The 25,719-nt window shown below is 42.2% G+C and overlaps 1 protein-coding gene across 1 annotated transcript in view; it reads left to right on the top strand.

The window, feature by feature from the left end:
- The first annotated feature begins 461 nt into the window (after positions 1 to 461).
- Positions 462 to 25,719, top strand: part of LOC142941861 (connector enhancer of kinase suppressor of ras 3-like) — a 33,402-nt gene continuing 8,144 nt past the window's right edge. The window contains exons 1-13 of the mRNA XM_076083982.1: positions 462 to 995; positions 11,871 to 12,034; positions 15,628 to 15,830; positions 16,793 to 16,880; positions 18,384 to 18,425; positions 19,594 to 19,713; positions 19,897 to 19,956; positions 20,095 to 20,163; positions 20,602 to 20,751; positions 23,045 to 23,175; positions 23,283 to 23,467; positions 24,254 to 24,334; positions 25,306 to 25,619. Coding sequence (XP_075940097.1) covers positions 944 to 995; positions 11,871 to 12,034; positions 15,628 to 15,830; positions 16,793 to 16,880; positions 18,384 to 18,425; positions 19,594 to 19,713; positions 19,897 to 19,956; positions 20,095 to 20,163; positions 20,602 to 20,751; positions 23,045 to 23,175; positions 23,283 to 23,467; positions 24,254 to 24,334; positions 25,306 to 25,619 — 1,659 coding nt within the window. The 5' untranslated portion in view covers positions 462 to 943. The remainder of the gene's footprint in view (positions 996 to 11,870; positions 12,035 to 15,627; positions 15,831 to 16,792; positions 16,881 to 18,383; positions 18,426 to 19,593; positions 19,714 to 19,896; positions 19,957 to 20,094; positions 20,164 to 20,601; positions 20,752 to 23,044; positions 23,176 to 23,282; positions 23,468 to 24,253; positions 24,335 to 25,305; positions 25,620 to 25,719) is intronic.

Below are 25,719 nucleotides of genomic sequence, written 5' to 3'. Positions count from 1 at the left end.
ATACGCCAAACTGCAGATTTAATGTACGAAATGCACATTTAAAACGTCTTAAGACAAACATTACAGTCATTTAGCAGACGCTTTTAGAAGAGCTCATTTTGATTGTGAATTTAACCCTCTTATCTGAACTAAACTTAAAACATTTATTTGTTTTTAGTTTTTGTTTTCAAAGTAACTACATCTTAAAAAACAAACTTTAAAGCCCCGCCCACACCAGATTTTCACAATGCTGCATTCAGGTGCTGTCACACAAATCAGCTTTTTTTTACCTCTGCCGCTTTAAATAGTCACATGTGGAACATTAGAATGCGTGATGCTATAAAAGTACTTAATGTAATAACTTGTTTTAAAATACAAATGGTCACAAGATAAGTTAAAGGGCTCCATGAGATAAAGTGATAAATCATATTTCTGTTTTTCCTTTAATCTTTAAAGTTTTGTCTTGTGAATTACTAGATAACTTCAGCTTTGCTCTGTTAGAGATCACAAGTTAGGAACTACGTTAAAGGTGGAAATGGGCTGTTTTCACAGAAAGTCAATGTATTGGTGTGATGATATCTTTTTGCAGTGTTTCCTCAGTGTTTAGTGGTTAAAGTTAAGTTAAATTCTGTTCGTGGTTTTGCTCTCATGTACTGAGCTCTGATTAGCGGCTGAGGACGTGTTTAATGTGATACTCTGTCTACACATTCTCACATCGTGTTGTCTGAAAGTACCTGAACGCAGCATCAACATACTTTAATGGGATTGGAGGAGAAAGGACGAGAGGGGCGTGGCTAAACACGCATGTGTTCTGCTGTGACTGTAAACTTTCTCCACGAGCTCAGTGAGTCAGTCTGTCTCTGCAGCGGATACTCCTCCGGTCAGTATGTCCGGTTTAACGGTTTAACGGGTTAACGGTTTGATTCGGTCGTTTTTGCAGAAGCGAGAGATAAACACCGGAGACATGGAGGCAGTGAGCAAGTGGAGCCCGCAGCAAGTGGTGGACTGGATGAGCGGTAAGAAGTATCTTCATGTGACCGAATACACTGAAGTAAAAGTATTCATACCACTGTGTACAAATACTCTGTTACATGTAAAAGTACCTCATTCAAAATGATATTAAAAGTACTAAATTATAGCATCAAAATACACTCAAAGTACCAAAAGTAAAAGTGATAATTATGCAAAATTGTATTATATGAACTGTATTATATTATTGGATTATCATTGTTGATGCATTGATGTGCACTTTACTTTAATATGTGGGACTATCTATATATCTGTTTGTATGTATGTATATGTAATACTTTATAAACGGCTGGTAGAATGTGAATCCCTGGGGATAAAGTCTAATTGATTTAACACTAATATCGTGATTTATTTGTTGATCATATTTAGTCATCTTAATCTGAATCTAGTAACTAGTAAGTAATGTGTCAAATAAATGTAATACAGTAAAAAGTACAATAGTTCTACTGAATTGGAGTGAAATACAAGTTTAAGTTAGAAGTAACAGAAAACCAAAAATACTCATGTATACTAGTACAAGTATTTCAAAATTGTACAGACTTTGAACACATGTACTTTCCACTACTTTAATAGTTTATGTGTTATATTCTATTGTTTGTACACATTAAAGCCTTAATGAGTACTTTTTGGATATTACAAGTATATTCATAACATAAATTCTGGAAGTTGTGGTATCTGGTTATAGTTGTGACGTTCACACTATATTAAAACAGCAGTCAGTCTGTTCTGGTTGTATTCTCTGAAAGAGGCACAGGAACTCTGCTTGAATGTAATTGGTCGACAGTTTAACCAATGAAGTACTGATATAAACACATTAAGTGTGTAGTGGAGGTCCAGGCTCATCGGGCGTGTGTAGTGTGTTGGCTGCTGGTTGTTACCTTGTTTACCTTTATTTATTTGACTGCCGGTCATATCTGTGCGCGCTGGGTGAACTCGGTGGTTGAGTGGCAGCTGGATAATATTTACACACTCAGCACTGAGCCAAGTATTCCTTTCTTTTATTACAGGGTGTCATTAAGCAATAAACGGGCCCGACCAGTTGATATCAGCCATAAAACCTGCACGAGGCCTCCTGGTTCTGGTTTTATACAGACCGGTTTTAATTAGCAGGAGGTTTGAACAAGCAGCAGCAGGAGGAGAAAAGTTTCTGTTGCTGTGTTTGTGTCTTTATGTGATCCTCCTTTTTAATATTTGATAAAACAACAGCTCATAATCACGGCTTTATTTTAAAAAGACGTGCAGGATGTTCATGCATTCTGGACCGGAAACTAACAGAATGACCTTAAAGGTCAAACAATGAGCAATGTTTTAATGTGCAACAAAACAACAGTCGAGTTGTGATTCTTTACATAAGTGCAACAATCCTCCGGCAGCGTAATGCGTTGAGCTTAAGTTTACATTAGTTTAGTTCATTTGCAACATGAATGAAAAGCTCTCGAAGGCTCCCTGAGCTACTTTGTGGAGCCTGCAGAAAGAAAACCGTATATTCTTCAAAAGTAAACGGTGTGAACAGTTCATAGGAAATAAATAACTTAAATATTGGGAACATTTTGCATCATGTGCTGCCAGAAACAAGTCTTACTTCTCTTTCTGACTCCAAGTTTGGTTTTTACACTGAGGAGAAATAAATATGTTTCTACTCAAAGTAAGATATGTAAAAGTATAGATTAATGTTGCAGGGTATCATGGGTAACTTTCAAATGATACGAACTCAGAGAGAAAGGTTTATAAAATGTATTTAGAGGCTAAATGCCTTAAATCTAAAAATCTCTTCTTGGCTTCACTCCATCTTTGTACGAGTTTACTGTTGAGAGAAAGTGATCGTCTGACAGCGCAAACACACACACACACACACACATACCGACACACACACACACACACATCCCAACACACATCCCAACACACACATACAAACACACACACATATACCAACACACACACACACACCAACACACACACATGTCATGCAGCGCTGAGTGTTGCAGACAGTAGCAGCTCTCCGCTGAGGGTCATCTGGCCGTCACACCTTTTCTTTGTTCTTCTATGAAAAGAGTGACAAACACACCGGGGGGTCGGTCACATGACCTGGAGGCTCAATTAAGCTCGTTCTCTCCAAAACCATGGAAAGTATAGAACATGCCCACTGATCTTACACTTACTTTTGACTCATAAGATCAAGAAAGTGATGAGCAGACGCTCTGAAAAACATCTAAACGCAACCTGCAAATCTGTGAGAACATTTTCAATGCGTCTGTCATCGCCCTGGTTTTGATCCTGTTGTGTTGAGAGAAATATCTTAATTTTTGCTGCCTCGAGCTATAGGCGGTGTGTGTGTGTGATCTGGGATCAGTTCCCACAGGCCGGATGTCACCGAGCCGCTCCAGCTGACCACTAAACACTTCATCCTTCATTCCTGGAATAATCTTGAATATCACAGCAGTTTAATCTGTGTTACGTAAATAAACGTCTTACATTAAGCTTGATGGATCTTGCAGGGACTCAATGCACGATTAAGTGATCATTTGAAAGATTGCAAAGGCTGGTGCTCATTTAAATTAGAGGATAACTAATTAAAATAAATACCAGTATTATACGATCAGAGAATCCGACACAGCGTTCGGTGCAGATGTTACATATTTTGGATACTTTAATTAAAATAAGTTTGACGCCTGAAGACAAATGGTCCACTATGCAGCTCTCAGATCAGCTCTGAGTGGCTGTTTTTAATTGGGTGTGTGTTACTGGAGCAAAGCCAAAGCTCTCACACACACACACACACACACACACACACACACATATCTCAGGCAGCGAGCTCAGCGTGTTCAGACAAATCCACATACATTCTTCTCTGCTGGTTGGCAGGTGCAGTCACACATCACGACATAAATATATATATTTATATTCACAGCACAGAAACACCAAAGATATGTTTGAAGTAATTTAGAAAAAGTCCCACCAGCCCGATAACTGTGACACCAAAAACAAATCTCTTATTCGTTGGTCCATCAGCTGGATTTCCACCAAATTTGAGAACTTTTAAACATCTTTATGGGGTCATTTTCTATTAAAACCTCTGAAAACACGTCTTTAAACAAAAGGCAGTAATGTAGAAGAAGAGGATTGTTTTATTTCCACTTCTCCAAAAGTTAAATCCGATTTTCTTATCTTATGCTTTGACTCGTTGACCCTCCTCTTCCTCCCTCTTCATGTTGTCTTAGTAAAATGAAACTCGGCATTATTGTGCTTTTAGTTTGAAGAATTTGATCAAAGATCTTCCAAAGCTCGCACTCGTCTGAGATATATGTATATATGTATATGTTAATTACCGTTGTTAAACAATATGTCTTTGTTGAGCTGTAAAGAGGCCACACAGCTGGAAGCATCTCTTATCTATAATCTGTCCTCCATCATAACTCATAAACAGTAACAACTTTACAGCTTTAGTTTCACCACAAATGGCTTGATAACATTTTAATGGGTGTGATCACACCTCCAGCTGGTTTCGGACCTAGACTAGATAGACCAGACTAGACTAGACCAGACTAGACTAGACCAGACTAGACAGACCAGACTAGACCAGACCAGACTAGACTAGACTAGACTAGACAGACCAGACCAGACTAGACTAGACCAGACTAGATAGACCAGACTAGACTAGACTAGACCAGACTAGACTAGACCAGACTTAATAACAATACTTCTTCCACCACTGGTATTTGTGTGCATGTAGATGGAGGGATTCTGTAGATGCATTTCTAATCTTTCTTAACTGCCACTGAGGGTGAATCAGAGGAAGCGTTCATGATTCCCTCCACCGAGCGCCTCTTCCTGCCTTTATCTTCACTTGTGAGGAACGCTGACGTTGTCCGGAGACATACTCACAAAGGACCCCTGTAGAGCCCAAACACTCAAATGCAAAAACATGACGGCAATTATTTGGTTCCAGCAAATAAATTGTGAGGATTGTGCTGCTTTTTAATGACATATGAGATGTAATTAAACTGTAAAAAAGAAACAACTCCCGCATGTATTACATTGAAATGACAAAAAACTGTTTATCAGTAACAACAAATACAAACCTTCCCGTGTTCCTGCTGCTGTGAGACAGACGCACATTAGTGGACTCTGTGGGAGCTGTGTTAATCAGTAGTATCACCATGATTCATATAACGCCTCATTAATGGGACCCAGTAAAGCCGATTGGGAGATTTGTTCAGCCTGCGTCAGCGCTAACGGCTCCAAACCACCTGAACGTCATAAATACCTGAACGATTAACACCTGCTGGACTGGTCTGTAGTGATGTAACCGTACGGCAGCAGGATGTGTTCCCACTAAGAAAGTCCCTCATTTCATTGCTTTTGGACCGACATTCATGATCCCCAGAGGATGAACGTTTACGGTCGTGGTTACTCTTGTCTTTTGTGAATCGGATGCACCAGAACTCAACGGTGTCCACACTTACCACTTCAAATGTGACCATCTCGTCAGCTGTAAAACGGTGGATAAACAAATAAATTTGTTTTATTGACGAAAAGCCTCTAAAACCTTTATTTTGAAGCAGCAAAATCAGTAAATGTTGTGTTTTCACCAGCAGCAACTTAATGGACTTGGTCTTGGATTTAAAATGCCACCATCAAGTCAACATTTCTACTTCTCCAACCCTTCAGTTCACGACATGCTACCTCTGAAACTAATGACGCAACATGCTAACGTTAGCATGCTAAACAATGTCCCATCCGCTTACTAAATGTCAACGAAACCCAAGTTTAAGGTCTACGTTCTTCCTCACAACACATTTACAAAGTAGATTTTTACTATGTTTTGAATCGTGCGATGTTTCTCAGCCTGTGGTCTTCTAGTTCTCTCCCTTTTGTTGGCTACACTTCTGTGTGTGTTAGCGCCACCAACAGGCCAGTAGAATAAATGGCCATAAACCAGCAGTGAGGAATGCGTATCGATAATTATTATGCAATTATGGAAAAATCAATAATTGGTTCAGCCCCTCCTCTACCTCGGTTTAACCAGTTAGACATCCGTTTTCATATAGTCAGTGTGGAACGTCCATCCCAGGACAGATCTGCACCAGCGTCGGGTTGTTACTGGTTAAAGTGGGACCTCAGCTCAGCACACGGTGAACTCCCACAATTCCTGTTTGTTTGATTTCATAAGACTTCTGAGCACAAATCTGCTCAAGGAAATCCTTTTTCCTGTTGAATAGTGTGTGTGTGTGTGTGTGTGTGTGTGTGTGTGTGTGTGTGTGTGTGTGTGTGTGTGTGTGTGTGTGTGTGTGTGTGTGTGTGTGTGTGTTGCAATGAACAGGCGATTTAGAGTTCAACCGGGTCAGTTTCACAATGCAGAGAAATGTTATTGTGCAGTTTGGCTCTTTTGTAACTACAGCGGTGATTGTTGTTTCACTTAAATATCTTATAGTTCAAACGGTTTAATCAATATTAATTATCCTCAAGTTGTTTGTCGGGTTAAGAATACATTGAAAGAATCTAAACCTTGTTGCCCAACTTATTTAAAAACAGTGTAAGTTAGATTATATTAGTAGTGTACTTCTAGTCAACAAGGGCTCAACAGTGAGGCTTTGATAACCAACTCTTGTCCTTTTTAACCTAAAATAAGAGAAATAAGACCAGCTGAACGTGCATCCCAAAAGAGATCCATTGTTATTATTTGATGGGCTGCGGGAGGTTTGGTGAACGTCTTTCCCTGAGAGAAGTTGTGTTTCTTTGGAGACGAGACGTCTGTTTTGATCTTTCATGCTAATGATTAATGATTAACTGGAGTGTTTATGAGGCAGCTGGAGTTTCACCTGCAGCTCTTCTGTTTTTACTGACTTCCTCATGTGTTTGACTGCAGCCGGACGGACTAACCCACTTTATCACAAGCTCGCCTGATAATAAATACTTTGAGTTACTGTCGGGTCAGGAATTTAGGAGACGGTCCAGAACTGTAACTATGTCAACAGAGGCCAGGTTGTTGAAAAGATCCGTTTATCAGAGACTTGTATCTGGTGGTAGGGTTTCCTGATATCGGTAAACATTGGTGAACCAATTATCTCTCCATCTCTAGATTCTGCAGATAACATGAAGGATTTTGTAGTTGGTAAAGTTGCTTGTTGGGTGAAGCAGTAACTGTGTTCTGGTGGTTTTCGCGGTGAACCAGCAGAAAATAAGTGAAAGTTTCCCCCTCTGAGCTGCTGCTGCCCGTCGGTACACAGAGAGTTTCCCACCGCCAGCCGACTGACAGGAGGTCAGTCTGCAAATATAAGACCGGGCAGAGACCAGACCACAGGCGGAGAAATGAACTTCTGGTACATCTGTGGCAAAAGTACACTTTGGAAACGGATGCTTCTGGAAATGCAAGTCTAAAGTGAAAAGATAAGATCGTCCTGTATTAGTCCCACAGCGGGTACACGTGCAGGACTACAGCAGCAGAGTGGACAAAACAACCAGAGACATCAGTAATAAACAAAAGAAGGAAATAAAAAGTACAATAAATAGTCAAACAGTAAAGGTATCATAAATAAGTAAATCGCAAAGAAACAACAAAAGCTAAAAATACAATATAATACAATATAAGTCCTAATAAGTTTCCTGTCATGAGGCATTTAATATCTTATTACATGAGGTATTTTATTGTCAATATAAATAGAAAAGCATAGTTTGGAGACTGAACATTTACTGACTGCTGTTAGACTTTCTGTGTGCTTTCATGTTGAGCTCAACAAACAGGTTGGTTTCAAAGAGCAAAGATTAAAGCGGTTTGTTTTCTCATGTGGACTGTGCTGTGACCTCACAGCTGATTAGATTCATGTTCGTGATAAATCAGAGAAGCTATTAATATAACGTTAACGGATAAACACGAGGGGGGAATTTTAGGATGATTCAAGTCCTGCAAAGCTTCGACATACAGGTGGTTTATCCCCAAAATTGAGTAATTCTTGGAATCGTACAGAGAGTAGATGTAAAGATTATAATCTCAACATGTTTGGTGATATTCTATGTTTTCTTTATTGTCAACAAATCCCATTAAAAGCCGATGATATCTCTTCTTCCTCTGAGCTCCAGCAAAGCGTCAATGAGCCTCACTGTTGCCACAAATACTGGTAGTCTTTGCAGTGTTCATACAAACCAGCCTCAGTTATCTGTTTCACTAATAAGCTTCTTGAGAAGCCGACTCAGCAGTATCCCAGCGCTCGCTCCTCCGCCGCCCGACGAACAGTTCCAACAGTTTGGGCCGAGCCCCAAACCCGACTGCCATGTTTAAAACATGTGGAATGAAAAGAATGTCCCAACTGTCACATAAACCGCCACGTTAATTACTGACGTTTTATTTCTCAAGAGAACATTGGATCCAGCGGTGGATGCTGGCACTGGGCCAGATGTTTCAGGTTATTCCACAGTGTAAATTCATGTCTTGTTTTTTAAACCAAACTCTTTTTTGTTTTTTCTGAAATGTGATGAACTTCCACAGCAGCTGGAGCCTTTTTTTTACCTTTTTTCTGTGATTCTGGACCTGAAACCATCACTATACCTCACGTGACTTGGAGGTTTGTGCTTGTGTTGAAGGAACAATCATGTAAACTCAACAGAAGCTCAGATTTGACGGTGTGAGCGTTTCCTCTCTCTGGCTCCGGCGCTGTCGGTGCTTTCATTAGCCGACACGTGACAGCGAGCCGACCCGCTGCTGTGCGGCTCGGAGATTAGCGGCCTCCTCGGGTGTCAGTAATGTGATCCGGGCAGTCGCCAACACATTCCTCGTGACCGCCGTCCAACCGTGACTAAACCGGGGAAAGTTCAGTTTGAAATACGTCCGTGTTTTCACCATCACACCTTCTGTCGCGGAGGTGTTTCTGAGGGGCCTGTTCCAGGCAGGGAGTTCTGGAATATTTCTCTGAGGAAGTTTTGGGAACATCACGAGGAACGTTTGCATCTGGGCAACTTTCCAGGAACGTGTAGAAGCAGAGAACGTTGTCTGAGCTCAACTGGAGCAGAAAGCAAAACAAGGCAGAAGGAGATGTGTAGTGGAGAAGTTCAGGCTGCTGATGTTAACATGTAGTCATCTCTGCAACTCTCATTAGCACGTTTTCTGCATTGTAATGTGACACAAAACTGAGTTTAAAATGTAATTTACATTAAAAATGTATGCTTCTGTTACTTAAGGGAAAGTATGAAAGTACTAAATATACTTTAAGTACCAAAACTAAAAGTATTCTCACCACGCAGAAGGTATTTACAGTAGGCCTCTATCACTGAACTATAATTATTAATGTGTTCATCACTTTCATGTTGCAGTTGGCAAAGGTTAGGAATTTTAACTACTTAATGTACTTAATAACTAGGCTATACTACATAATAATACATCATAGTTTATTAGTATTATCTGGAGTCTGGATGCTGCAAAGTAAGGAAGTAAAAGTACAATCTTTCCCTCTGAGAGGTAGTAGAAGTATAAAGTTACATCAATTAAAATGCTCCAGTAAAGTACCTCAACATTGTACTTAAGAGCACTGAACTGTTTACAAGAGCACAAAGTTCTTCACAGATCTCGCCTCTTAAGTTTGCTTTCAAAGTGCACCAGATTGATGCATTTAAAAACGATTTTCTTCAGCGTGAGCATGACCCCTGACCCCCCCCTGGAGGGTCGGAGGGTCATCCCCCCCCCATAGTTGCCTGGAGGAAACACTGCTACCAACAGTCCCAAAGTCAACAATATTTATTCTAGTGTCGTATGAGACACAGAAAAGCTACAAGATTTACTTTTGAGGAGTCAGAAACAGAGAAAGTTTGGACGTTTTTTCTTTATAAATGATTTAAATGGTCGAGTTCTCAATCCTCTCCCTCCGACTATTGCAGATTTCTTATTTCTCAGTTCTATAAAATGCCAAAGACCAGAGTTAGACGCCGTGAGTGCTCGTGGCCCTTTGGACCGTGACGAGATGATTCATCTCTGCAGCGTTATTCTCGGTGTCGGAGGTGTGACCACACAGAGGTGTCACATCAGCGGTTAGTTAAAGAGGAATGTTTCCTCCCTGCTGTCGGCCATCTGTCCTCCTGCGTGTCCGCCTGGAGACCGACGGGAGTCCTGGAACTGCTTCGGGACACTTTTTAGTGACCTCATGCAGAGGCAGTTGTTTTCTTCTCACCGTTCACACCAGCTCAGGCATTTGGTTGGCCAGCTGATTGGGGCCCCGGTGCTCAGGGCTGCAGAAGGTCTGCAGAAGGTCTGCAGAAGGTCCGCCATTTGGTGGACGCTTTGGTGCTAAAGCTCAAACTAACGTGTACTTTTACTACACATTTAAAAGTGTCCAAATGTAGCTGGTTAGTGAATCAGTACTTGGTGATTAAGTCCTTTATTCTAGCTGAAATTATGTTTTATTGTCTAAATTTAACATCAGTGCAGTTTCTCTAAACTTTTACCATTTTTAAAAGTTTGCCAACAATTTACAACTGACGTTTGAGGCAATTTGAATTACAAATTGGCTGCATTTTGATATCATAACGCGAACAAAACAAGACGTGAAGGTGCTGAACGTGAGATTCAGAGCAGATCTGTTGCCTCTACACGGCTCTCAACATGGCAACAGATGAGCCAGTGAACGCAGGGCAGCGCAGCACGCTAACACGCGCTAACACGCACTGACATGTGCTAACATGCACTGACATGAACTAAAGGCCACATGGCAGGTCTGACTGTGTCAACAAAGCCCAGAGAAGCTGTGGTTACAACACACAGAGGGAGAGAGACTTCATTCTGTTTTATTTGTTTCTAGACTTTGTTAAAACATTAAATTGAGAATCACTGAAGCAGACTTTTCTATAGATGGAGCAGATTTTACACTTAAATCACACATTCGATGCTCCTCCATCGATCCAGCGGTGAGAACTCTTTTATCTCGTCTCCTGCTGCCACCTCTCACAGAGGGGTCAGGGGTCAGAGGTCAGGGTCGGGCAGGGTTGCCTTTATCCACGTAGTCATTATATCCACATCACTGAGGATTCATTATCAGGAATCTCACTGTGTGAATATAGTTAGTGAAAGCACCAATAGTCAACCCTATGGTATCACGATATTTGCTCATTATATATTATATTCGGTTATTATAAATAACAACAAAGACCAAAGTTTAAGTCTTTATTTAAGTAAATTAAATCTGGAGTTTCGCCCACATCCTCTAGTGCCACCCAACTAATCTCCTGTTTCCTGGATAATTGAAATGCAAATAAACTTTGTTTGATCGGTTTTGTGCAGAGAGACGACTCCTCTACTTCCATCATCAGCTCTGGATTTATTAGCCCGACGTGGCGTTTTACTTGCCTCCTTTGTTGTTGACGGGTCGGTGCTGTGTTTATAAAACACAATCGACTCATCCGACTCATTGTGCCTTTAAAAGCTGGATTTTAGCTGTAATACTTGGCCCAAGCTGAACTTCTATTAGCAGTGAAACGCAGCTGATGGCGATGAATGCGAGGGATCCCGGTGTGGGACCTCCCGTGTGCAGCGGAGATCCCGAGGAGCGGTGTGGTGAGGTGGCAGGACGGTGTCAGCTGGGATGGAGCAGCAGGGAGAGTCATTAAGTCGCTGTTGACTCAGCAGCTCTGTTTGCTGTCAAACTAGAATAAATCATAACAGAGCCGACCTCCACTGAAACTCAGCTTGGTATCGTTTACTCATGTGCGGCACACGTCACATTCTTCCTTGTGTCCTGTCAATCTGCTTTAATTGCTTATTTAATGCTGTAAATAAAAGCAGAACAAGCTAAAGAAAGCACAGACATGTTTTTGTGAAAGTCTCGCCTCTCTCTCTCTCTCTCTCTCTCTCTCTCTCTCTCTCGCTCTCTCCGTCCCGTCAGGTCTGGACGACAGCCTGCAGCAGTACATCCCGTCCTTCCAGCAGCAGCAGGTGGACGGGGAGAAGCTGCTCAGGACGTCCCACCAGGAGCTGCTGTCTCTGGGCTTGTCGCGGGTCGGACACCAGGAGCTGGTGCTGGAGGCCGTGGATCTGCTCTGTGCGCTGGTCAGTAACACGCAGCATCAAGCGAACCCACATCATTGGCAGGGATTCCATTCTTTCTCTATTAGTTGGGTAAAATCAAACTAAATCAACAGCAACAGCTGTGTGTTCTCTTTGCAGCGGTCACGGATCCACAGAGGAACCTCCTGGCTGTTGGTGGTTTATTCGTCCTGGTTTGAGTCTGCAGTAGGAGGCCGCTTGTGTCTGACTCACTCTGCTCACTGACTCTCTCTGTAATGCCGTCACCAATGAGTTAGTGTGTTTGATTGAAGCTGTTTATAGAGACCAAATATTCTGTTTTGGCCCTCACTCCAAAAAAGAGAATATTCCTAACAAGCTGTTTACATGGATAAAGAAAATGTATATTCCACTAATATTCCCGTTTACATGCAGCCGTTCATATTCTGATTAACGTAACACAACCTCACCAGTGATGGATTGTAACTAAGTACATGTTACTTAAGTACTGTACTTATAAGTAAGTATTTTACTGCGCTATCAGTACTTTTACCTCAATGAGGTTTTGAATGCAGGACTTTTACTTGCCGTGGAGTATTTCCACAGTGTGGAAGGTACTTTTACTGCAGTAAAGGACGTTACTACTTCTTCCACCGCTGCAGAGAGCACCAGGATCTTTCTCAGAAGAAGCTTCTTGTCCCGCTGACAGCAGCTGCAGAGCAGCAACATCTTTTCTCGACGTGTGAACGAGTTAAAGTAGCTCCGTGTCTGTCACATGGGCTGATAGCAGTGGTTGATTCCTGGCTCTGATGCCTGAGAATGTGCTGATGCAGATAAATGCACTCTGTTCAATCTTTATCAGATGTGGCAACACGCCCACACGGCTGGATTTAATACTTCTACACTGTAAAAAATACATAGAAATGTGGCAATGGTTTTCTGCAGAGGACTGATTTGTTTCTTTGTCAGAAAAACTCTTAATATAATTTGTTCTTACGCTGAAGAAAACATGCATTTAAAATGATTTGTTTCATTGTTCAAACTGACGTAATAATCCCTCAAAGAAACTAATTACCCCAAAAACACTGCAAGTCTTTAAGCATGAGATGAAATTAAAATATCAATAACCACATTTTAGACACAGACGTGGCATTCTGCTGTGAAATTATAGAAATTTGCATATTAAAAAAGCAAATGAGGAATTTTGCAAACTGTTTTTGCAAATGTTTATTTAAAGGTGCAGCATTTGAGCTCCGAGCCGAACATTTCAAAGCTCTTGTTTGAAACAGTGAAAGTGTTGCGCTGCAGACGAGAAGCCCGTCAGTCAGCTGTTTATGAGCTCCGACTGTCTGCGTCCACGTGAAAAGAAGGATTTACAGTCGCTGCTGAGGTTTAATGGTGCGACCGAACTCAATGGGCTCCAGCTCACAAACTGGCTATTTACTTTCTCTATTTGTCTTTGAACTGTGACTCTGATTGTTGCACGTTTAGTGCAGTGGTGGAGGAAGTATTCAGCTATTTAAAGTATGTAATTATAATCAAGAAAATGTACTAAGGCTGCGTAACACCAACAGGGATCTTTATACCTGATTAAATCACGGTTTAACTTTAAATCAAGTTGCACCAAACTTTAAAACCAGATTCAAATTAAGAAAGATTCAATTGTATGTTCTCAATCTCTAGTTTCAAGTCTTCTTCAATACAGCATGATGTTCATTTAGTACATTATGGTCCATTTAGAGTCAAACAGACCATAAAGCAGGGGATGCTTTAGGGCGGGGCTACACGGTGATTGACAGGTCTCTACCAGAGACGTATACGTCTCTACGTCACTCCTCCTCAGTCCAGATATGGTCACTTCCTGTTCACTGGTTGCAAAAAAACAAGATGGCGACGGCCAAATCGTCAGATTCGAGGCTTCAAAACATCAGTCCTCAAACCAATGGATGACATCACGATGACTACATCCACTTCTTATATACAGTCTGTGATTCAGTTTCACTCGTCTAATACTGATCTTACACATTCCCTCGCTCCCTCCTTCCTTCCTTCCTTCCTTCCTTTATTCTCTCTCTCTTTTTTCAGCCCTGGTTGGTGCTCGTTGGCTCGTTGAAAACCCTGAAAGAAACATTTACTCATCTGTGACGAACTATTCTAAACTTAATGTTCGCTTGCTAGCTTTTTCCCAGAGCTTTCGACCTTTCCTCGTCGAATGGAGCTCATTAATGAGATCCAGAGAGAACAGAAGCAGGAAGTGACATCAGAGTCCTGAATAGATCCTCCACCAGGGAGAGTTTTCCTGTCTGACTCAAATCGAAGGTCAAGTGGATATTTTTTGCAGCACAGAGCTGAGTTTACTGCTCTCTGTTGTGGAACAGGAAACAGATGTGACCCCTCCCACCTGTCACAAAGACCCCCCACCCTTCCTCTGACACACACACACACACACACACACACACACACACACACACATGCAAACAGAGGAAGAGTCATTGCAGCTTTGTTCCAGCAGCAGCTTCCGTTGGCCGTCAGATGATCGGTTTTCCACCAGAGACGCTTTTAACCACCAACAGCTTTATTATCATCGGTGTTGAAAGAGCACAGTCATGTTTAGAGTGCTTAATTAACAGTGAGGCCCTGAATGTAGCACAGCTATAAGAGGCCTCGTGTTGCTTTAAGTGTTACAGAAGATTAATTCATCTCCTTGTTACTGTTACAAGCTGAGCTAAATAAGAACGTTCAAAGCTGTAGCCACTTCAAACTAATAGATAATCAACTCAAATGTAAAGTTAACATTGATCATCTAATAATGGGTTTCAGTCATTTTTGCTGATTCTCTTTGTCATAAATGTTATTAAACTGAATGTTTTTGGGTTTTGTTCTGTTGGTCGGACAAAACATCTGAAAAACTTCACATTTTTCATTATTTTATCAACAGACTGATGATTTACTTAATCAAGAAAACAACTGTCACATTAATCGATTGTAAAAACAATTTAGTTAGTTGCAGCCAATCAGACAAGTATTTAAAAAGTAAAAGATTCCATTTTTAATGAGGCGCACTGAGCATTCATATTTATCGATCACCGTTATTGGTTATCACCAACGTTCCTGTAAGCTCAGGTCCCACCAGCTCACTGTGGGTCAGGGTTCAGTTTGAGGAGGTGTGGAATGTTTTTGTTTCAGTCAGCTGTCAGATCATAGCCATGGTGACTGGTTTGTAGAGTGTGTGTGTGTGTGTGTGTGTGTGTGTGTGTGTGTGTGTGAGAATCACGTATGATTTTAAGGTTGTGGTTTTGTGTTTACATGAATATTAGGAGTGTTGGTTCTCCTTTAAAACATTCTAAAAATCAATAAATGATGTCACTAATTTTAACAATCATTTTCATAATTTTCCTAAAGCTCACAAGTCAAGTTATGAATGCAGCTCAAAGTGCTTTACTCTAAAAAACAAAACAAAAGGCAAGAAAACATATAATAATAGTTTGTTATGTTGTTGACCAATGCTGTCTACTCACTGCAGCTTTAACATCCTGTTTATTGAGACTGTATTGTTCAAAATGTCAGACTTTTTGTATTTAAAGCATATATACTGTATATATGTATATATACATATATTCTCTCTATGTTTTGGACAGAACTACGGCGTGGAGAAGGACAACCTGAAGACGTTGGTGGGGAGGATGAGAGCGGCGCACCACAGCCTGAGCGGCTCGGTGTCTCAGCGCAGGAAGAACCCGGCCTACCACAACAAAATCTCCCATCAGCCCTCCAACGAGTTCCTCACCGCCGTGGTCGAGCTCATCGGAGCCGCCAAGAGTCTGCTGGCCTGGCTGGACGGGTGAGAGAACCCGTACACCGGGCTGGAGACATGAACCTCGCTGGTCCTCGTTAAACCAGCGAGTTCCTGCGCTTGTAGCAGCTTGAAGAGCATTCCTGCTGCAGCTGTTCACTGAGAACCCAAAACACAACTGACATCTGTCGCCTGTCAAATCACACACACACACACACACACACACACACACACACACACACACACACACCTCTGAGCTGTGTTTAGAATCTAATTAGGTTCAGACAAGTGTTCAGTTGAGATGTGTGATCACCTTCTTTGGTGTCTGAGAGTCTAATAAATGTTCACGACCCTGACGCTGCAACATGAAAATGGGCAGCAAGCACATATTCAAACTAAATATGGATTCAATCTTATTGTTCTCGAGCTTCTTGCTCCAAAAATGCGAGGCCCAGAATCAGACGTGCTGAAGTGCTGAAGGGTAACTTCGGTATAAAGAGAAGTTCTTTCCATAATGTTTTCAGACTCTTTTAATAACAATCTGAGTCTGTCAGCAGCAACAAGAAGCTCTTTAATGGTTACATAACATTGATGGTGAGGATTACATTACAGTAGTGATTACATTACAGCCTGTTCAACAATTAGTCACTTCGACACAAAAACATGAGAAAATAGAGTCCAGGTTGAAAATGCAGAGGTTACCCTTTAGGTTGAAAAGCTTAAAACATAGATATGATATACAGAAATGTGTATATGTGAGGTTCTGAAACCAGAACAGACGACAGCTTACAGGAGGTTAATTCTGGCTTGATAGCAAGTTATTAATGGAGTTGATATTAATCAGCTGTAGCGGATACAAACATCATGTTTGTCTTTTGACTCGTGGTGGTCTGAGAGTGAGATAAGATCTTTCTTAATATAAATATAAGGAGAGCGGCGCCCTGATGGTCTTATGGGTCAAGATACTGACTCTCCCTCTCTCCCCCCCCCCCCCCCCCCCCTCCTCACAGGACTCCTGTGACGAGCATTAGTGACTTCACTTCCACTAAGAGCCGAATCATCCAGCTGTGCCTGGAGCTCACCTCCACCGTGCAGAAGGTCAGTGAGGCTCAAACGTCTCTGATGAAAAGTCTCGTGTCTTTTGTTTTTCTCAGACGGTCGTGACCCCCGAGGGCTGTTTATTTTCAGGCTTTGTTGAAGATGAAGATGATGATGAACCAGATAACTCCTGTTTACTCGTACAAAGTCCTTTTGATGAGGATTCTCTTTCAGATACCAGTGCTACCAAAACATTACGTTTTAACTTCTTAATCTTTTGATAATCATCAGTTTTGATCCATCAAAAGCCTCAAACTTTAAGTATTTAAAGGAGCATTACGCAATGTTTCCATCTGATGATTAATGAAACAACTACTCGCTGTTTAAGCAAATAACAAATGTAGAATTGTTCTGAACCTGGAAGTCAACACAACAGCTTTCATGAGCCGTGTTTTCTGTTTAGCTTTACAAGTAACTTAGTGGAGAGGTGAGATTATTGAGTTTGGTTTAAAATACTTTTTAAAAGGTTTTATTAAACAAAAAACCCATTAAACTTAGGCTGACAGCTGATCCCTAACAATAAAGCAAAGGTGACATTCTGTAAAGTATTTTTTTGGTTTTGTTGAAGACATTTCTTGCAGCGTGTGGCCTCCCTGCAGACTGCAGCGTTGTCATGTAATCATCCCGTCTCTCCGTGTCTCCGTCCCTCCCTCTGGTTTCACTTCGCAGCTTCTTCATTTCTCAAATATTTGCTTTCCCGCCGATTCCTTTCTCTTCCTCTGTTTACTCACACTGACGGGGAAAAGCTTCCGTTTCTGTTTCTGGTGTCTGTATTCTGAACGTGATGTCGTACAACCGGGACTCTCCACCATGACGTGGAGTTATAATCACCAATATTGATATCACGAGTATATCATGAGACGACTTATCTCGATTTCGTAATCGCTGGAAGCCAAAATTGTAGTTGAAATTCCATCATGGAGCAGCCGGCCAAAAGCCCACATTTGGTGTCTTCTGGCACATTCTAATGTTTGGTGACAACAGTTGTCTCCTGTGGCTCTGGAGGAAAAGCCGGGATGTGATGAGCTACTTCTCTGTCATTATTGGAGCAGCGACTTCTCTTTCATGCAGCAGATGAATGTATTATTTTATCCAAACAGTCTGAAGAGGGTTTGAGGAAAGAGCTCGGCTGAGGCTGCAACATCACATCAGAAAATGTCACAAAAGTGCACTTTTATTAGGATTTATTAGGATGACTGTTTTATTTGATCTCTTACATTATTGTCTAAATGTTGAACTCTTCCAGGTATTTATAACTCTGATGCTGAACACCAAAAAGCTTTTTATTTGGACTTCATGTTTCTCATCTTGTCTCAAATCTAGTTTTAAACTTCTGTTCAGCTTCTAGTTTAAAGCAGTAAAGAGTCTGTGGGATCAAAGATAAAATCACATTACGCTATTAATTTCACTATAAAGACGAACTGGAACCTGTTTAAAGGATTGAAGTGTGAGTTTTTTGCAGCGTGACGTCCGTCACTCAGTCCGTCTCCCTTTTAATTACAGGACTGCACTGTTTATGAGATTGAGGAGAAGATTCTGGAAGTGGTGAGTACTGCTTCTCCTGTTCCCTCTGGTTTGGATGTTTGGAGATGCTGATCGGAAACACACACACACACACACACACACAGTGATCACACATTTCCTTTTCCTCTCTTGTACTGAGTGTCCCGTGGTGTTCACTCCGTGTGTGTGTGTGTGTGTGAGAGAGAATTTGCAGGTTTGTTTATTCAGCTCAGAACATCCACTTCCTGTCTTAGATAACACTTCCTGTTGGTCGTCCTGTTGTTCCCAGAATACTGAATCAGCTGATGTTAAACCACTTTCTGATGTGACCTCGTGACCCTTTGACTTTTACTTTAGTTGCATAAATCAACGCTGCGTTTAATAAACCTTGTGCCACTAAAACTACTTCCTGGTTCACTCGTGAGTTTTCTACAGCGGCAGGGAGACGGGCCTATATGTCACATGATGTCCTTTAACCCTCTGAACCCCAAAACAAAAGACATTTTTTGACATTTTCCTCCTGAAACTGCTTGGGGTTCAGAGGGTTAAAGCTGGTTCGACGATCAATTGGCTGCAGCTCCTGGATCAGGGTTAGGAGCGATAGTTCATCCACGTGTCTGTGCTGCACGTGTGGAGGTTGAGCGGCGCTTTAATACGGTGTGTGATGTTTGTGATGTCTTCAGCATGATGATGATACGATGCTGTGTTCAGTTTGTGTCGGCCTCAGGCTCCGGGAAGATCCTCTTTGTCTTTGTCAACAAAACCTGCAACATGTTCTGCACTGATCTCTTCGGGGTTCATCGGTCTGTATTTATTATTCTTTCCCCCTTTCCACAGAGAGGTCAGAGGTCAGGGGCGGATAGCGATTCAGCATGTTAGACTCATCACAACGGATGTTTGAGGCCACCGTGCTGCCAACGACTTCCTCGCTTTAATAAATCAATCCGTCAGAAGTTTTATGATCTCAATTCATGTAGATAGACAAACAACTGAGAAGAGTTTCAGCACCATTAGAAGCCAAATGATGCAACAAAGTGACGTGTTTTCATCCTGAAGAAAGACAGAATCGATTCCACGCACCTCATCATGAGAACTGTCACACGCACATTATATACAGATACACATACATTCATAACTATAACTACATGCACTGAGTAAAACAGGTAAAAAAGGCCCATGTCTTTTCCTTCTCGTCGCTTGTGTGTTTCAGTCCCGAGCTCTGACCGCCGTCTGTGAGAAGACGGTCCAGGTGACCTCTGACCCCTCAAAGAGTGAGATGTCCTGTCTGGAGGAGGTGCACATCACCAACATCAAGCCTGGGGAGGGACTGGTGAGCTGAGAAAAAACAGAATACGGGACATTTACATTCACAACACATCATTAAACGTATCACATATCAGTGCCAGACACTGAAAAAATAAAAACCCCGAGAAACTCTAACAGATATTTATACAGAAGATTCATATATACATTCTCAAACACACGGTTCTTTAAATGTGTTTTAATCTTTCAGGGTATTTACATCAAGTCCACCTACGACGGGCTTCACATCATCACGGGAACGACAGAGAATGTGAGTGAGCTGTGTTCTCTGGACCTTTTTTCGTGACGCTTCAGAGCGTTTTTAAACATGTTATTGTGTTTTGTACTGATGCTCCAGATGTGGCTCTTCCGTTTACCTTCTAACAAGAGTATAAAAACTGTCCTTCAGTCTCCTGCAGATAAAACCCAGAGGATTCATGCTGGAGATGAAGTCGTTCAGGTCAACAAACAAACAGTGGTGAGTCAAAAGTCCACTCTAAAAAAAAGAAAAAGTTAGACACTCTGGCATCAGAGGAGAAGATCGATGCCGCTCTCGTGTCTGTACGCTAAATATGAAGCTACAGCCGGGAGATGCTGAGCTTAGCTTAGCTTAGCACAAACACTGGAAACAGGGGGAAACAGCTAGCCTCACTCTGTCAAAGGTTAAAAATCGTTAAACAGTTGTTGTTTAATGTGAGGTTAAAGCTCTGGTGCTCTGAAGGTGACGGACTGTTTCTTGGCGTGACTTCCTGGAGTCTTGTAATTAGTGAACTTTTATCATTAGACAGCGGCTGTTCGACAACAACTGCGTTTACTAGTCAAGAAATATAATGAAGTCTAAATTCCTGCCAGCGCCCTCTACAGGCGGCAGCGTTCGGTGCTGCTCAAGAGCTCTGGTCTGTGATTGGTCCTCCAGGTGGGCTGGCAGTTGAAGCGCCTGGTGGAGAAGCTGAGGGCGGAGTCTGGAGGCGTCGTCCTGGTGGTGAAGAAGAGGCCATCTGGAACGTCCGGCGGCTTCGCACCTGCCCCGCTGAAGAACCTGCGCTGGAGGCCTCCACTCATACAGGTGAGCTAAATCACCCTGCCCAAGTGCCTCTGAGCAAGACACTTGGAGGTTGTTCTGTGGTCGTGGTGCTGTTAAATGCCGTAGGAAACCCCACACTTCAGTAGGAGTGTTTCTATTTAAAGGAGCTACAAGTTTAAAGGAGCTACAAGTTTCACATGCGTTTAAATTCATTTTTTTCTGGGTTTTGTTTCCCAACAGCAACATTGAAAGTATCTGATGTCCGAAGCTTCTCAGCAGCACTTGAATGCATCACACAGACACACTTTATTTTTCTTAATAAACATAATAAGCGTTATGTTTCGCGTTATGTTTCGCTTCAAAAATAGTCAAACTGAGGGAATAAAAGATAAGAACTTGTCTGTCAGAGGCTCATGCGGTGTAGCAGTAGAAAGAGGAGAATGATGTTTGATGGAGAGGACGGCGGCCATTTTGAATCCTCTTGACTGCCATTGAGCCAGGCACTGAACCCTCTAGCAGCTGCGGTTCACTGTATGAAACCGACCCGTCTTCCAGGTAAATAAAGCGCCCCTCTGGTGCATTCTCCTTCTGTCATCGCAGCTTTTTTAGGTTCTGTTTGTGAGCAACCAGTAAACACGGCCGCCGCCCAGTCTGCTGCTCCACTGAGGTGCGAGTGGGAACAATGGATCCCTTCTCCTGGAAAGAAAAGGAAGAGGAAACACTCCGAAGGCGGCGTTGATGTCAGACATCTTTGGATGGTGACTCATTCGTTACTCCACAATGTGACGGTTCTGAATTCACCAAACGGCCTTCAGGGGGTTTTGCGTTGACGGACGTCCAGGATGTGTGTGTTTCGGGTCGATAGGCGTCTTGACGGTTCGGTCTCTAATCTCTGCCATCAAAACAGATCTGAAGTCAGTCTCCGTCACTCCTACTGTTCTGGTCAAAGATCATCTTCAATCAGCGCTTACGTCTCTGCTACTTATACTCGGCCCAGTCATCACCGTCTACTGTGAAGTAAATTATCATAATAGTTTATAAGATAAGATAAGATAAGATGGAACTTTATTAATCCTGACGGAAATTCTTGTGCCAGAGGTTGATCAAACATTACAGAAGAATAACAAAAACTTATAGAATAAAGATATATACAAATATGAACAATAGAATCACAATATATTAAGTGTAAAGAAGTAAAACTGACACCGTTGGACAAATGTACACTGTTGGTTAATTAAACAATTATTTGTAATCAATATTTTATGTTTTAGATCAATAAAATGGCAGCTGGTCACTGTAGTTTTTAAAATAAAAAACAGGAGGAAAGAGTGTGTTTGTTGGGGACTATTTTCAGCGGCGGATTGATCCACATTAAACGCTCTTGTGGCAGCAGGTCGGTGTGTGTGTGTGTGTGTGTGTGTGTGTGTGTGTGTGTGTGTGTGTGTGTGTGTGTGTGTGTGACTGAGTCAGAATTATCCACAGTGTTCGTGTTCGTGGTGATCAGAATAGATGTTTAATCAGCAGAACGCGTTTCTTCTTTCAGAAGTGGTTTTGAGACGAAGCAGAAAAGGAGCTGAGTGAAGTTCCTGTTTCTGAACGTACAGACGGTTTGGAGGAGAGGAAGGAAACAGAACAGCTGCGTTTGCTGTTTCTCTATGTTGTTTTATGAGAAACACCGTTAACCTCACAAGGGTCCTTTTTGGCTTTTTAAAGATCACATCCCCTTTCATATTGTGCACCTATTAAACAACCCATATGCATAAAAAATTATGTAAAAAATATATTCCTTCATATTTTAACATTTCATACTTTACCTCCAGTTCTGAAGAGTGAAGTTAAAGCTTCATGTGTTAAAGCTGCATTCTCTCTAGTGTCCACCAGGGGGCGACACCTCTGGTTGTATAGAAGTCTATGAGAAAATGACTCTACTTCTCTCTTGATTTATTACCTCAGTAAACATTGTAAACATGAGTTTATGGTCTCAATCTCTAGTTTCAAGTCTTCTTCAATACAGCATGATGTTCATTTAGTACATTATGGTCCATTTAGAGTCAAACAGACCATAAAGCAGGGGATGCTTTAGGGCGGGGCTACACGGTGATTGACAGGTCTCTACCAGAGACGTATACGGCGTCTCTACGTCACTCCTCCTCAGTCCAGATATGGTGACTTCCTGTTCACTGGTTGCAAAAAAACAAGATGGCGACGGCCAAATCGCGGAACTCCAGGCTTCAAAACATCAGTCCACAAACCAATGAGTGACGTTACAACGACTACGTCCACTTCTTATATACAGTCTGTGAGTTTGTGATTCTCTGTCTCTTGTTGTCTCCAGACCTCTCAAGGAGCTCCGGGTCTCTACAGAACCCAACAGCCAGAAACCTCCGACGCTCCTGGGAAGAGAGGGAAGACGGCCATGTTGGATTTGTACGTCCCTCCTCCCCCCGCCGCACCTTACGCACCGCTGTGAGTATACCGCTCTAGATTACTGCGTCATAGTCATGCTTACAAAGTAGGACCAATAACCCTCCTCTTCCTCTTCCTCTTCCTCTTCCTCCTGTTCTTCTCTGAAGAGACGGGAACACAAAAGTGTCTCCGCGTGTCAAGCGGAGGCCCAAGTCTCCGAACTCGTGTCTGGACTCGGACGTGCGGCGACGCTTCACTGTCGCTGACGACAACAGGACGCCCGTCAGCCCCCCCCCACCTGAACTCAACCAACCAATCCCCGTGTGCCTTAGACAGCGGCCGTCTACACGCTGTGAGTGCACGCACACACACACACACACACATTTAAAGACTTTATACCTAAAATGATGAGAAAGAGACACTACGATCAATATTTCTTAACATCTTTATATTGTCATTGCATGTTAAACACAATGTATATAATGTATTTATGTATATTTATATATATTTGTGTTTTTTGATGCTCTGAATCAGGTTTGTTTTTAACCTCTTCAAGTCCTTGATTTTGTTATTTTAGGGCCCAAAATACAATTTTGTCCAAAACGATAAGAGAGAGTGCTGCAGTATTTAACATGGTATCCTTTTGTATTTATAATGTAAGGAAGCATTTGCTCCATGTGGAAACACTAGTGACACCATAAAAACACAAATATCTGAAAGCTCCCGTGACCCGTGTCTCCATGTCAGGTGACCCCCACATGGGTTCTGACCCAAAGGTTGAGAAACTCTGATCTCCTTCACCTTTTAAATTTGAGGACATGCACATGTTTGCTTTCTTGTTGAGCAATCGCATGTCTGCCACCAGATGGTTAGCTTAGCTTAGCACAAAGTTTAGAGCTGCTGGCTGGTGTATTTTGTTAGCTTTGGACCGAGCCAGGCTAGCTGTTTCTACCCGTTTCCAGTCTTTGTGCTAAGCTAAGCTACCTGTACGTAGCTTCATATTTACTGTACAGACACTAGAGGTGCTTTCTGTGTTCTCATCTAACTCTCTACAAGAATGCGTGTATCTTCAGAAAAGATCACACCAACAGAATATTAAATCGTTTTTAACTTTCTGTTGTGTCTGGACGGTTGGCAGGTAAACCTCGACCCGTCTCCATGCCGGTGGAGTCGTTCTCAGGTGACCCGTCCTCCAGGCCCGGCGCTCAGAGAAAGAAAGGTGAGCGTCCTCCGTTAATCTCACCGTTATCAGTAACGTGTCGCCTGTCTGCCTCGTTAACGGCCGTCTACCTGGTCGATTATTAACCGAGCACTTCACCTTCAGGGGCCGACCACGTGGATCTGAACGTGTGTTCGTCAGTTTGTCCGAGATATCAGGCTGTTAATGGAAGTCAGAGCAGTCAAACAAAGACACATTAGCAGCTTTTCCACTGACTCTGAAAAAGAGACATTTACACTTCAGCTTTAAAACAATCACCCTGAAAAGTTCTCAATGTCAGCCTTCTTCAAGTCATGTCTTTATTTAGTACTAGTATTTAATATTCACAATAAGTCACATGATCTTCAAAACAAATTGATACAGTGTTGAAAATCCTTTTTAAGACAATTAGAGTCTCTGGTTTCCTAGTTTCTGGAGTGAAAACTAAAGGGCATTGTAGTTTTGTGTTCCGGTTTGGCGAAAGGATTTTGTTTAAGAGCCCAAAAGCATCATTGAATGTATTACTTTCCTTTTTGAAACTGACTGTGGACAGTTTTGGGACTTGAAAGCGTTAAAGGGACAGTTGTGATGTTTAGAAGTGTGGTTGTATGAAGTACTTCTCCATAGTCAGTGTAGTACTCACTTTAATAGACCTAAAATAATCTATATCAGTCTAAGTGAACGCTATATTTAGAATATTTTCACCTCTGTACCTTGATGTCAGACCTTTTTGACGAGGAACTGAAGCTGTTATGATCTCTACAAAGACACCAGACTCCGTTCACTAGAACAGCGATTCTACCTCTCAGGAGTCTGGTGACTTTGTAGAGATCATATGTTCTCCTGTCTGTTCCTCCAAACTCCATCTACTGCAGTAAAACACTGACTATTGAGAAGAACACTTCTAAACACCTGAACTATCCCGTTAAAGTGAAACATAGAACAGTTTAAGTCACTGATGAAAGGGAACTCATTGTTGCTCCTGGTTCCAGACGTCCTGCACAGATATCTGAGTAACGAGGGCATCAGCACCATCACGGAGGAGGAGCCGTGTTTCCCTCTGCCGTACCGAGGACACCCGTCTGTCCGGGGCGTCGACCACATCAGGGGCAGCCAGTGCTTCATCAACGCCAACCTGCACAACAGTGCCACCATCCCTTACCAGGAGCCAGCGGCGTCCAAGAAGTCTGCCTCCTCCTCCTCCTCCTCCTCCACCACCGTTCCTCCTCCTCCTCCGATGGCCGTCACCAAACAGTCCACGTCGCTGCTCGGCAGCTGGCTGGCTCGTCTCCGGCTGCTCAGCCACTGACGGAGTCTCAACAGAGATAAGACACTTCCAGGAGGTCGTGTATCCTCAGGATGTCTACAAGATAACAAAGGTTTTTAATGTTTGCAAGTTCAAGATT

Source organism: Anarhichas minor, unplaced genomic scaffold, assembly GCF_050575085.1.
Source record: "Anarhichas minor isolate MPS153535 unplaced genomic scaffold, ASM5057508v1 ptg000136l, whole genome shotgun sequence".
Taxonomy (NCBI): domain Eukaryota; kingdom Metazoa; phylum Chordata; class Actinopteri; order Perciformes; family Anarhichadidae; genus Anarhichas; species Anarhichas minor.
Note: the sequence above shows the minus strand (reverse complement) of the source record. Positions and strands in the feature narration are given on the sequence as shown.